This window comes from Opisthorchis viverrini (assembly GCF_000715545.1).
Source record: "Opisthorchis viverrini unplaced genomic scaffold opera_v5_110, whole genome shotgun sequence".
In the NCBI taxonomy this organism is placed as follows: domain Eukaryota; kingdom Metazoa; phylum Platyhelminthes; class Trematoda; order Opisthorchiida; family Opisthorchiidae; genus Opisthorchis; species Opisthorchis viverrini.
In genome coordinates this window covers 104,462-118,777 of record NW_008751760.1, presented here as the reverse complement: position 1 = coordinate 118,777, position 14,316 = coordinate 104,462, and the positions used below count along the sequence as shown (strand labels likewise).

The 14,316-nt window shown below is 45.4% G+C and overlaps 2 protein-coding genes across 2 annotated transcripts; both read right to left on the bottom strand.

Annotated features, from left to right (window-relative positions):
- Positions 1 to 1,625: 1,625 nt before the first annotated feature.
- T265_05491 (hypothetical protein) lies at positions 1,626 to 5,456 on the bottom strand (the record flags this gene model as incomplete). Its single annotated transcript, XM_009170513.1, has 6 exons — positions 1,626 to 1,781; positions 2,440 to 2,524; positions 2,626 to 3,000; positions 4,185 to 4,366; positions 4,712 to 5,170; positions 5,340 to 5,456. The coding sequence occupies 6 exons, from the start codon at positions 5,454 to 5,456 to the stop codon at positions 1,626 to 1,628; spliced, it is 1,374 nt and encodes a 457-aa protein (XP_009168777.1).
- Positions 5,457 to 5,459: 3 nt separating this feature from the next.
- Positions 5,460 to 13,663, bottom strand: T265_05490 (hypothetical protein; the record flags this gene model as incomplete). The annotated part of the gene is made up of 6 exons (XM_009170512.1): positions 5,460 to 5,627; positions 7,147 to 7,599; positions 11,074 to 11,190; positions 11,242 to 11,418; positions 12,030 to 12,388; positions 13,426 to 13,663. 6 exons carry the CDS (start codon positions 13,625 to 13,627, stop codon positions 5,460 to 5,462), a joined length of 1,476 nt encoding a protein of 491 aa, XP_009168776.1.
- Between the last annotated feature and the right edge of the window lie 653 nt (positions 13,664 to 14,316).

The window sequence follows — 14,316 nt, the reverse complement described above, 5'->3', positions numbered from 1 at the left end:
CATTACCGCCTCATCTAAGTGGGAATGAATTTTCATGCGGGATATCACCCGTTGAATGGTTAGCGGTAGTGTAACCTGGTGGCATGACAACAGTACAGGCCACGTGATGACCAGAAATTGAGGCAAATTCACTCTCGGCAACCGAAACTCTGAGTATAAATGTGCAAGCTTAGTGACCAGCGAAGCCGACTCAACTCAGGCACGTGACCACACATGGTGTACAGGTCAGTGTGACTTCAGTTGTGCTCGGCGTAGTACGAGTACGGCGAACCATCAAGGAGATAATAGGTATTCAGCCTCGCTCCGAAGTGACCGCAAACTGGGTCGTCGCAGCGGACTTCCTTCGATATCGCCTTCTGAAAGTTGGACATGTACAATAACCCCTCGAGGTCCGACCAGTTAAAAAATGGAAACCAAGTAGAGCGTTTTAATATTTCCCTAACATTCCAGTTTCATCCTGGTTGACTGCACTCAACATTCGTCAATATCCTGAAGAGGCGATACCCAAGTCACCTAAGGAATATACAACGCAGTTGTGTCAGACAAAACACCCATTTGCATACCGATTCGGTTATCACGAGGGGCTCACCTGAAACCCAGTTGAATCACCCGACTATGATGTTCTTCAAATGAATGTGCTGAACTAGGTCGCCTCAATTTCGTTGGTACGATATTCGAGATGTTGTAATCTCTTGTCTAGACGTAACATACTGCTCATACGGGGTGCTGAATAACCTTCGACAACCCATGACGGGTTTCGCCCTTCTTGGGGTTCATCACGGGTAAGCACAATCCCCGTGCTTCAGTTGATAAGGGACATCAGAAACGAGAGATTCAGCTTGGTTTCAGCGAGTAGTTGTCGAATTCCGTGCAATTTGCGTTAAAGTAGAACGAACGGTCGACGTTAAATCGGGGGCTACGCCTTAAGAAGGACGAAAAATGTTGTGGATTCTCGAAGAGTTCTCAATAACCTTATGAATGGTGCGCTACTTCTGAGCGATGAAAGTAAGTATGCGGAAAAGATGCCTAACATTCAAATATTTGCAATTTTGGCTAGATCATTCCGGCAATATCTGGATCCGTGTAGTCTCTTGAGGTGTTCAATCTGATTCACGAGACCCCTAACTGGGAGAGTCAAGTCTAGACCAACATATCACTCTCATAAAGTATCCTTCGGAGTTGTTCCGAAGTTTAAGTCAGTGAGAGATCTTGACGCCGCAGAGGATTTCCGGCCACAAGAAAAAGCTAGTCCCATTATACGGTGAGTCGCTTGTATGAAATATATAGGGGTGAATTCAGAGAGTATACACTGATTAGAAGATATTCGCGTTGTCACTGATGTATTCTGTTAAAATGAAGCCACCGTACCTTTCACAAGTGGATATACCGAAGGGTACCCATGCTCCGACATTCAAACACTGAAACAATCAATTTTGTCACCCATGATCGCCAGTAGCCCGAAACGAAGAACAGTTGATTTGAGCGATTCACGTCTCAGATGGTCAAGAATCGAAAATCTAAGTCCCGTGAGTGTTGGGCGAATCAAATTACGGCTCTGGTCCCAGCTGGAACGAGGACCCTTCGGGTGCGTGGGTACAATGGCAAGATACCATAGTGAGTATGGCTCAGCTTACTGATCGGAAGGTTTGTGGTTCGAAATCAACCTCTGCATCTTGACTGCTTCTGTCTAGGTTTGGACATCCTGGCAGTATTTCAACCTCTGTGTTTCCTTCGAGTAGAATGGTATCAATGCATCGAAAGGATGTTAAAACCGAGCGAACCTGGAGCCCTATAAAAGTATTGCAAAGTGTTTGCAGATTATATCAGAGGAAGAGATCCGATTACACCATCAACAATTTTCCCGAGGGAACAGCGGTTTGAAGTAGTTCGGAAATTTGTCACAATTATTTCCCGCTTATAGGTTTTCATGCCCGTTCACGCCTGCAAATTCTGTGTTTGCCCCTGCCTGAACATGTCAAGTGCTTCATTTCATTCCATTATCTAGGAAATGTTTCAAGGCCTCGAACTTTCGTCACGCGATGCACAACTTTCGGGGTTTGTGGCGCTGATAGCCTCAGTGTCTACTGTACGAGACCCGATAACAATGGATGTGAATACACACTGACATGGGACTAAAAGCATCTCAGAGTCCACTGGGCTCTGTACTCTTAAAAATGAGCGATTAACCGGACTCAGGATAAATAGACAATGTTACGTCAATATGTAGTAGAAGCTACACAAAGCGAACTTATACAAAGTATATCCACTACCTCGGAAGAATCACCACCCCCCAATAAAGGCTACAAGAACTACCCAATGAAGTGAAAGAACTTCTTAGCTGCAAAACCAGGGTAACCAACATCACAGAGAGTGGTAGATCGACAGACAATGCGCTAAGCAAAGCGTCGAATGGCTGGTAGAGAAAACAGCTTCACACACCTGACGCGGTGGAGAGTAAGACAGGTCTAGTTGCGAACAAGTTCGGTCAAAATGGACGATAGATCGCTTGAGGGGCAACGTAGACCTGTTATTATTGAAAGACAGTGGTTTCCAGGGTAGAGACACTGGTAAAGAATGTACTAGGGTGTACAGGGGAGAGTCTATGGGGAGGAACATCAGACAAACCATATCAGAGCAGCGTCAATTATTGCCAAATGAATGGGGATTAGAAAAACGAAGATGAGACAGACCAAGGCCGATAGCAATGGAAGGGCGTATCGGCTCCATAAGGATCGGCTTTCAGGATCGTATAGACAGCGAGCAAGTCTGCCAATACGAGCATAGCTCGGACCTTGGTGCCAACGCAAAGCACGATCTACGCTGACACTAACTAGTTCAAAAGATTCCTCACTTTCCACAGCAGGGTACTTCGACTTTGGTTTACCAGCATTGATCTCTGGCCAAGGAAATGGTGGGAGAAAGGTGAGGGCAGTGACAAATATGGGGTGGGCATTGTTCATTGAATAAACACAGGTTAGCGTTCGATTCCGTCGAGATAAACTGAAAAAGAAGAACAAAGAATTTAAGAAAAGAACCTCCAGAGGTCTGGTAAATAGAAAACGTCCACTGTCAAAATGAATCACTTGCAATAAAAAACGACCTAACAAAAGATCTACTTATTTTTACTTCCCTTCAGAACCATTTTAGAGTTAAACGTAGCTGAAATGTGGCGAAACCATTTGTGCTGTCTCGATAACATGATATGCACGCCCGAAGACCGTTTACCTATGCCACCGTCATTTACGCCACCAGGCTTTGCGCAGAACAAAGTCACATGTGAGGCGGGCAGGAGGCAGCAATCAACCACTAAGCGTCTTAGCCACTTTGGTGCATGTTAGCATGAAGGTAGAAAGTCTCACGCAGGCGGTGATTGAAGACCCGATTCGTTTTAATCACGAAGTTAGCGATGCGCAATTGGCTTAAGCCCCGGAACCTAGCATTCCCGTTTCGACCTTCACACTCGATCTTCCTTTCACTGTTCTTTATCGATGACTGCACTGCGGGGACAAGAACCACCAGACTCAAACGCACGGTTCACAGTTGAACAGGGCAAACGACATTTAGGAACAAACTAAATTGTGTGGCACTCTACTGCACCGACTTATGCATGCTCGAGCACTTCCGAACCAATGAGAGCGGAACTCGAGTCCAGTGTTTGCTGTCTGGAATAACTGGAACAACTGCGCCGCGGCAGAACTAAAGCGTCGAACGAAGTTAATACGGATAGAAAATTCTACAAACGTGACAAATGCTCAGGTAAGGGCTTAAACGTCGAAAAATGCGCACCAACGCTCCAAAAGAGATTAAGCAATCCTGAAAGTCTACTCTTAAACGGTTTTCAATTTACCGTTTCAGATAAGCCCAAAAGAATTGGTCAAGCCCCGCGTCCTCACCATACGGCTCATTCGTTCCGAACGAGAATAAATTGACTACATCCCACTTGCTCAATACCTAAACAGTTATTGGAAACGACGGGATTTAGCTGACTGTACGACCGTATCCAAAGTAATCTTGACGCTCCGAACACGCTCTACATCCAAGCGTACGAGTTAAAGATTACTCTTACCACTTTTGTTTTCCGTAACGATGATCATTTCGTGAGGCATTCATTGTATGCTTAATATCCCTGTTAGGTGGAATTCCGCACCGATACCGCCTTATTGCTCGCAGTTGGGCACTGTTACAGCCAAGAAACCCATCCCACACGCGATTGGCTAAAAGATCGGACCGCTTGGCGGTTTAGCAACAAGCTGAGCTCTGATTCGTCAAAAGTCTGGACCCAACAGCCAATCATGATCCAGTATCTGCCGAGTGCCGGTTGCCAATATCGCATCCAGAAGGCGTCAAGATTTCCAGGATGTTGTCGCTGTATGGACTTTATAAAAGACCTTCTTTTTGGCGTTACTACACGTTGTGCACCTTCGGTGGTGGTTTTGACGCGAGCGCTTTCTTGGAAGGTTCAGACCGAAAATAAGCTCGGTAAATACCGTTATTTCAATCCCCGATCGGAAATTCGGGAGTTGGGTTACTACAAAACCACACTCTGAGTTCTTTGTCGTCATCGACCTGGGTTGACTTGTAAACTTCTTCAAGAAAAACACTAATCTCAAAGCCTTGTAATCTTCAGAAGCCCTGAAATGGATACAACCAACACATATTTCCGGAGAAAAATGTCAAAACATTTAGACATGTGATCTAGTAAAGCAAAAACATGAGAAAAAAATCTTGGACGAATCACGTACAAGTAGACATCCACGCGTCCATCCATTGTACCGACTCCGATGAGACACCGACATCGACCTGGATGAACACTCATGCATGCTGGCAAATGGCCTTGAGGTAGAGCCACATCCGCAAAACTGGTTAGCATGGTAGGTTTAGATTCGTCCATCTTCGTCGGAAGGCTGACCGAAGACTCGTCGCCCGGCGGTTTGGAAATATCCGGTACAAGCCACACTACAAGACGGCTTACGCTCTTTCGATTGGCACACAGAGGCTGAATAGTTGTGGCGAGTAAGTAAATGGGGGACTCGTGCGGTGTGATGCTAGGTGAGTCAGCTGTTGAAGAGGATGACGAGTCCTCTGACCCCAAACGAGACTGGTACATGGCCTTTAGGAACTGACAATGTTTAAAGCGGTAGCTGGATCGTATTGAGTTGTGGTCACTTGTCTGCATAAATTTGGGGAAAAGTAGTTGAAAGCATAAACTGGAAAAAAGTTGCGCAGATCAATTTAGAGTAGAAATTTGGAAACATGGAGCCTAATTTAAATCTCAATTCAATGAATTCGGACAAGCAATTTGTAATGACTTTGATTGGCTAGCTCTAAGAACTTCGCACCCATCGAAAATTTCCATTTATCACATTGCAAGCGGAATGTGTAGAGTGAACAATTGTTTTCTTGAGGTTATTTCCAGATTTACCACAAAAGCGGCATGAAAGGCACCGGGGTGACATGGCTCAGTGGCTGAGGCGCGAATTTACTGACCGGAAGGTCCGTGATTCAAATCCGACAAATGTCTCTCGACCTCCCTCGTCTAGGCTTGGGCAACCAACCCTTGTGCTTCCTTTGGGTGACATGGCAGTCAGGCGCCGAAAGGGTGTTACAGCTGGACGATATAAAGGGCACTAAACTGAAAGAAACGAGTGTATACTGACGGATGAGTAGCTGCAAAATTCACAGCTGGGGTCAGAAATACCAGTGAGATTAAACTGTTCACGAGCTATGTGTGAAGAACATGGCGTGGAGAGTTGCTGATCAGCGGTCCTTGACAAGGGTTTTGGGATGCATGCATCAAGGTGATGGAGACCGCGAACAATCTATTTTTGTTTCCGAAAGTCTGAGTCGTAAAGGGGGATGGAAACTGACCCCGTTCGTGTTGAGCAAGATTACTGAATACACTATGAGAAAACCGATCGAGTGTGGACATCTACTGGTTTGGTTAGAGAACAGTAGAATAACTACACGTCCAATCTCCCAGCATTTTGTGGAAAAGTGTGCGATTTACAGATGGCTCGGGATGGCACGGGGGACTCATTAACCGCGAGGTTCGTGGTTCGATTGCCTCTGTTTAGGATGGGGCACCGCGAGGTTCGTGGTTCGATTGCCTCTGTCTAGGATGAGGCAACCTGGTGGTATCTCAAACCTTGTGCTTCCTTCGGGTGGTAAGGCAGCTAGGCATCGAAGGGTGCTACACCTGAACGAGACACTTTTTGGCTAAAAATCTCTATGCTGACATCAATACTGTCATTTATCGATAATCTTTTCATCGGTTCTGTAGAGACAGATGTCATCTACCCTTGAGACTTAAACTTGCGCAAATAAAAACGGTGCAATCGCAATTAATTGTCGCCTTTTACGACAGCTTGAATCATTGGAATTTGGAAAACCAGCGAACAATCTCGTCAAGGACAGACTCCCTTGAGACTTAAACTTGCGCAAATAAAAGCGGTGCGATTGCAATTAATTATCGCCTTTTACGACAGCTTGAATCACTGGAATTTGGAAAACCAGCGAACATTCTCGTCAAGGACAGACCAACGCACCTACCTAACTCTAACTGTGCATCATGTACGGTCGATCAGTATTATTGTACGCTTCCGTTTCATTCGGTTGAATAAACTTTGTGACGTTCACGCCAGCGCTCGATAACGAACAGTCTGCTGAAAATTTCGCTTTGCAGATTACGTATGTGCAATAATCCCATCTAAGAGAAAGCCCCCCAAGGAAAGGGAGTAAGTTGGATTGTCTTCGGGGAACGAGCAACACAACAGACAGTGGTTGATGTGGATCGCCCTGGTGGACCCCTGATGAAGGTCTCCCTTGGAAAAGTCTGTTGTACAAAGTAATGTGGATGACCGGTGTACTTCGGGCCAAACCCCGTTACAATCGATACCTTGCATATTCCGAAACTTAATTGATGGCGAAAACGATTGAGTACCTTAACAGACATTGGAAATGCAAACCGCTACCCTGGTATAAAAATCGGTGATAAAAGGTACTAATAGTTTTTCCAGTCGTAAAGTTCAGACGAAAAGTCAAGGTGCGAGATTCACGGTCACAATAGACCTAAGCTTGCTGGGTTGGTGTTTAGCTGATAGTTTATCGGTCCAGTCCATTTGAACTAAACAGACACCAGAAACTTACAGAAACACTGTTTGCCGTTACACTGTGTGTGGTTGGTGAAGGCGGCGGTGTTATGCCGGAGGTAAAAATTGAACAAGAGGCCAGTGCATACGGCTGTAATCGCACGCGGCATGTGCCACAGTGGTTGTCCTCCGCGAACAGGTCGTCAGTGAGTGATGCGGTAGAGTCGATGTGGTTGTGTTGAGTAGGCTTCTTTTTCTTGCATCTACGATCTCTGATTTGTGCCCCGGGTGGTATGGATTCGAATAGGGGGCAGTCATCATCACCCTGAGTGGGATCCGTGCGCCACACTCGCAGAGCGCCCCAACTAGGCTGGTCACAGATTGTCGCAAGCAGAGGTGCTGGATGATTCGAAGAGGCCTTCGTTCCCACGGGCGCTTGTGAGGATGTCAGTGCAAGACTGCAAACACCCGAGGACAGACCACCACTTACGTCCGGATAGATGATGGATGCCTAAATGCATAGGGGAAAAAACAGAATGAGCAAAACTACCCTTCAACATGGATACAAGACAAAATCTGAGAGCTACGAGATTAGAACGAATTAAAGAAGGCTTCAGCAGGCGAAAAAAACTAGTCTTTTTCAAAATTCAAGACGTTTTATCTAATAAATTTTCCCCTTAAAATTACCCGCAAAGAACAGGGAAAGGAGGGTTGTATGCCAAAAGATCCCTATTATTGTGACGGAACTGCACAAGCCCTTCTGAGTTATCCATCCACTCTGCAGCAACCAGATACGCATTTTTCAATGGGGTGACAGGATTTGATAGAAGGGTGGCAGCTGAACAACGAAAGGGAATTGCCTACACATCCAGTGCACTTGTGATTAGCCGGTAGCACTGTCAGATTGATGATTCTAGTTTTCGTGCGGTGGTCATCCAAGGGCGGTGGAAGACAATGTACAAAGGAAAACTGGCTTACCAAAAAACGGGACCTGTGGGTTGTAGTTTTACGAGTGTGTACATAAACCTGTATAGTCTAAACCTCTCCACTGCTTGGGCTGTTGTCAAAGCACGCAAGCGCCAGGCTTGCCAGTAAACTTGATTGAGAAGTCTGCTTGCAAAGGATAGACTCTTGACTGCCTGTACTGCACTAACCGCCAAGAGAGTTATCGCTGAATTCGCAACATGTAAGACTACAAATGATTTTGAGCTGAAGGCAGTGGCCTGAAGTTCGTTTCAGGACAGCCTGTTGCAGAGACAGGCGGACGTTATTCTAGATTTTGGACATGCGTTTCCAACGTCACATTTAGCCAAGAACGTTTCCAAAATGCTAAACCCCCCCCCCCCTAGTTCGTAACTTGTGGGTTGCATGCGTCTTGGGAGATCGGACCAGTATTATTTTCACTATCTAGTTCCACTAATCATGTGTACACGGCAACCTCGAACTACACGCGTGACCCGAAGAAAGAGAATGCCCATCATTTCCCACATCGGGTATCTGTTCCATATGATCGACCTGTCAGCGAATGAAGTCGGGGACTTTTGACAAAGGATATCCTTGGAAGTACTACTTATGGTAGGTAAAATCAACATACGAGCTAGTTTATCCTAAATTTTGCTGTCCATGCGATGTGTATAGAAAAGGAGAGATGGCGTCGTGCATAAGGAGTTCAAGACAGGCTGTCAGACGAACTGAGCGTCGGCGCCTGAAGGATGATTTCAAAGTGTCCACGGCCGTGGCGGTCAAGATCCCGAATCTAAAGGCACTCGGCGGTGAATGGATCTATGAGTTTCACACGTACACCTCCCCTTGTGGTTAAGTGGATTATGATGGTGCATAAACTGACACTGTGATAAGATCAAGCCCGTTCGTGATGGATACACAAGAAGTGGACGGGTGAGCGAAAATCAAAAACTTGGTAGGTGAGGTAAGGAAGTACAAGGAAGTACAGAAGTACACAGTACAGTACATTAAAGTACATAGAAGCGGATTAACGGACTTTCGAATTGAGCTGTGACATATATAATAAGCGCCAAAGACCACTCGTTTTTCTTGATTTCCGGATCTCTTGCTAAATCCAGAATGCAAATTTCCAATATAAATCATCCGATCTAGTTTTCCACGAATATACGCGTGAAATGGTGCACGATAAAAGGGTGCAAAACGCAATTCCATTTCAACGGCCCGAGCGATAACAGCCCTTTAGTGGCACACCACATGCGCGATATTCGGTGCTCTCAGCGTGACGACTGGTGTGTTTTGAATATCAATAAACATGCAGCGATATGTTCTCCACTTAAGTGGCACAATAGTCCATTTGGGTTAACTGAAGCACTGCAAGTGAATTCTCACCATCAGTGAAAGGTGGAGAAATTAGATGTCCTCAAGGTGTCGTGATAAGTACCGACTAAATCCGATCAATCGAGAATTTCACTCAATAGGTGTCCGATATCTCTGGATAATAAGAAAAGCACAGATTACGACGTAAATTCTCTATCGTAGTGCGAAACGAAAGTTGTCGAAGTCCAGTAACAACCAGATAACAAGTGAGTCGAAACCAACAAAACGGTGCGAATTCAACTGTCAGACGCGTCCAGTAACTGCGAGAACAGTCTCAGTGTTTGGAACAAATAAGTCTGGGGAATTCACTCAGGTTAACTAGAGTGCACAAGACACCCACAGTGCGGTCAGCAACAGGCTTTACCAGGTCAATAACGAAAACTGATGATGATAGAAAGTGTGATCTGGACGGCTGCTGGTGTGGTATGAAAAAGGACAGCGACCTCACAGTGAATGGCATTGTATGGTTTGGGATACCACTCGTATTTTTCGTAAACATTATGCTGGGCGTGGAAATTATGATCGCAGTTCGTATATCATGCTACTTAACAGTTATTTTTTCGTTTGCCCGTGAATAGCATGTAGGCAAGTGACGTTACGACATCGGAAAACTGCGACCTACTTCCAGGATATTTGTCAGACTATCACGGACACAGATGAAGAAACAGACTAAATCAAAAGCATGTGGAGAATAAGGACCAGTTGTATATGTAGTCTGGAAGGCCTCTTCGATACCATGGATGGACTAAGAAAACAATGTGCCATCATCAGCATCCCAATCATCATGTCATCATCATGGTGATGATCGTGTTCGGCTGCTGTGCAAACACAGAACAGGAAAATAGTAACTGTAGGTGCATGGTGGCATCCAGGGGCGGAAAGTCTGCACGAGCATCCTCAGGGCTTGTCTTTTGAGAATGAATCAACAGGGATTTAGCACACCAGGAAAGAGGTTGTGCATTGTCTCTACAGAACCCTATCACTACGAAAAACGATTGCTTATGATTCGAGTGCAAATCTAGCTGGAATTCATCAGAAGAAAACTATAAACGCTTCGCTTTGCCAGAAGACGGAAAACAGGCTGTGTTAATCCTTATTTGGGCTAGTAGGGAAGTATTCAGTTTCAGGTTTGGTACCCAACCCTTTGAACCGGAGATGGTGGAAGGCATTTCGGCCTGACCGCTACCATATTAGCGAAAATCACCCAAAAAATATTGCTCAAATAAAAAGCACTACAGGTGCTTGGAGTGAATGTATCGAACGTGGTCGGGTATATTATGTCACGAAGCGAGTCGACAAATATTGCCACTTGTGGGTCTGCGTTTATCGCTCCGCGAGAATTTGGAAAGCCTCCTTGGTCGACAGCTAACAATTTGATGCCTACATTTTGGTGTCTCAGCCCACACGAGCAATCTCGCCTTTCAAAGTAATCAAACGATGCAACGGTTCGACCATCGAGTCGGAAAGTCATCGCTTCATCATCACAAGGTTAGATTGGCTTAGTGACTAGAAGATTATATTCAGAAGACGGATGCTAATAGACTCACGCACTTCGAACCGGCTCTTCAGTATGAAATAATAAATATAAGCAAATCATTCAGCTGTAACACCCTTGCGGTGCCTAGCTGCAACCCGAAGGAAGCACGAGGGGTCGGACACTTCCAGGATGCCCAAGCCCAGACAGGAGAAGTTGAGATTCAGAGGTCGGGTTCGGAGCATGGACCTTCCAGTCAGTAAACTTGCGCTCTAAACACTGAGCCATCTAACCCCCTGCCAATTGACACATACAGAGAAAGAATCGGTAGCAGCAGACAGTGGATAGATTAGATGGTTTAGATGTAGCATCCTTTAGGTGTCTAGTTGCCATTTCGCCCAAAGGAAGCACGAGGGCCGATATACTGCCAGGTTTCCCAAGTCTAGACAGGAACAGCCGAGAGGCAGAGGTCAGGGCCTTCCGGTCAGTAACTTTGCGCCTTAACCAGTGGGCCGTCTCTTGCATAGAGGGCGGATAGATGGTTCACACTTAGAGTATGCCGGAAGTCCGCCGTTCTGTTGCATTGTTATTTCCAGTGCTGCTGGATCAGATATTATATTCTTTAGTGGCCTAGGAAGAAACCAAAACACAGAGCATTGTATTGCTGGACAAAACAAATATACACCGTTGTCACGTCCTCGAAAAGGTATGCTGGAAGTTCACGCAAGAGAGTTGCATGGATGGATTATCTGGAACGTTAGGTGTACTACCTCTTGAAAGATCTTTGCGTTCCAACATTGCCCCACAAAGTGTAGTCACTCCGTAATAATCAGAAACTTGTTAATGCACTCATAACGCTATCAAGTTCCTTGAGCGACTGAACTTTTTCCGCTTCCATTTTCCAAGAATCCTCCTCAGTTAACCTCGGGGTTTCTGCTTTTCATGTATGCTTGTCATACTTCCCACCGTTTTCTAGAGACTTTTTAATCACGTTTGTAAACAAATACTGTCAGGCGTAGTTATGGCTTTGTGTTTTGAAGCCAACAAGCAATCGCTAGAAAAATAGCTCGTATAAAAAATAGTCAGCAGCTCAAAACAGACCAGCACGAAATGACACCACCACCCACCTTTAGTTGATGTGAGCGAGATGCAGGCTCTACAATGTTCCTTTCAGGATCAACATGACGGTTGATTAGAAACACAGAGCCAACATCAGAACCGACGGCCAGCCAACATCCACCAGGACCTCCAGTTGCCACACAGGTCGGTAGTCCACTACCATCGCTCGCTTTGACCTGAACGCCATTGACATCGGGTGAGTCAGGGAGCGGGAAAGGAAGTGTGAACGACCGCAGTTTGGTCAGCTCCCACTCCCTGGATTCCTTCGAATATTGCTGTGGTTTAACTGAGGTGTTAGTAGTAGTACTACTGTCCGTATCGGGTTCCGATTTCTTGGCGATCGATTTTACACTATTCTGATTTCGACCTAGGGTACAGAACAAATGGGAAACAGTTCAACACCTCTGTAGAACGAATCGGTGAGGGAAACAACAAATGAATTAAAAGAAGCTTTAGAAGAGTAACGCCACTGTTAGATGAGTATAAGTCAATATGGCCACTTCATGAGAGTGAAAACACAAAATCTGATTTTAAAAATTTCGAGATCCGCCGAAAAACTTCACCGTTTTTTCGTTTATTAGCTTCACGCAAAGAACATCTTCATAATCCTTTAGTGATGAAGATAAACTGAGCGAAAGTCATAATTTAGACCATTTGCTAAAAGGGCCGCCTAGCGTGAAATGACCGCATCCAACGTTGAATTCAGGGGCGAGCGCTCCAAAAGTATGGGTAAATCACCCCAGTGACTCGGTCCTCGGGGAAGGATAACAGCTACCATTTTAGCATACACCAGGTCCAATTATTCACTCGGTCGCTCAGTGTGTCTGGTACCAAAACACTCATACCCGTTCAATTAGTATTTGAGACGACCGCCTTCATTAGTAACACTGGCAATTCACCGACAACTCACTTGTCTTGATGTAACTGTCGATCACCCTGGTAATGAGTACGGTCAGCTGGACCCCAAAAAGCCGCTAGTCGTTGTGACGACGTAATGATCGAAACTATAATGTCACTGCGTCACTATGGCGTTCGATTACCCACATGTTTGTAAAGGCTTTAAAAGCAACAAGAACCTGAATGACCGTTAATAATCAACTGAGAGGAGTGCGAAGTCTCCCTTGAACTTAAAGTCGCTGCTATGGTGGACTAGCATAGTTGTGGGTATGGAAACGGTAGCGTTATTCAACTGACGCATTTCAAAGTGTCAAAGCCGCATTTCATCCTGTCAGTAAAATCGCATCATATGGGAGTCTGGTACAGCGACATTGCTGTCAAGGTAAGAAATACAAAACGTCCATCCGTACAGATTCTTCAAATTCGGATAGTACTTATCGGTACTCAGGGAAAGTTTATAAAAGTATCAAACACGTAACGCTAACCAAAGCATACAGAGTAACTAACCTCTGCGTCTGACAGCCGACGCACCTGACGATGCTTCCTTGTGGTCAGCTTTCGATTGCATGATGGAATGTGTCGCTGTATTGGCAACGACTTTGCATTGCTCCTTGGTGGCTTTGATTCGAGCCAAGTATTCGATACACTGACGCCCCTCAAGACTAGTGATGAACGAACCCTCACCCGAATTAGCAACAGTGAGATTCATCACAGCCTCGATTCCAGTATCCACTCCCCCGCCGATCTAAAATATAGCATACCGATGTCATTCATCATCGCCATCGGGTTAGACAGCAGCGTAGAATAGGAGTGAATCACTGTCGTACAACCATACCCGTTTACCCAGTGCAAACCTACTCTGATCATCCGCGATGTTTACCACACACAACATACAGTATGAATAGAAAATGATAGCAAAAATAGACTTGCTGAGATACTTTGCAGCCAGGCCCAATGAGTTACGTCGACTGCCATGACCAGCCACGTGTGTGGCTCTGATGCGTTCATTCAAGGAAAGTAGGCTCAACAAGCTCAGACTGATTTCGTAACATTGGCCACCTGACGCAAGTGGCAATATTTTAGCATCATGCTGCCTACACTTATGCACATGGCGAATATCCCCAAAGTGATCAGCAAACCACCATGACATTAAATCCACTCCCAAATGTCTGACCCACACCCGCGAATGGCAGATTTTCAGGTTCACTATTAGCTAGAACGATTAGAATTGTTCATCCACAATTGGACGACAAAAATGCTTCTTAAATGAATAAAAAAAAGTTGGAAAGCGTTTGCGGAATAGGCGTTTTATGGAAAACGGATTGACGTATATCGTTCACGATGTAAAATCAAAACAAGCTGGTGGTGAAAACAACTAGGCAGAAGTGTTCTACGAGC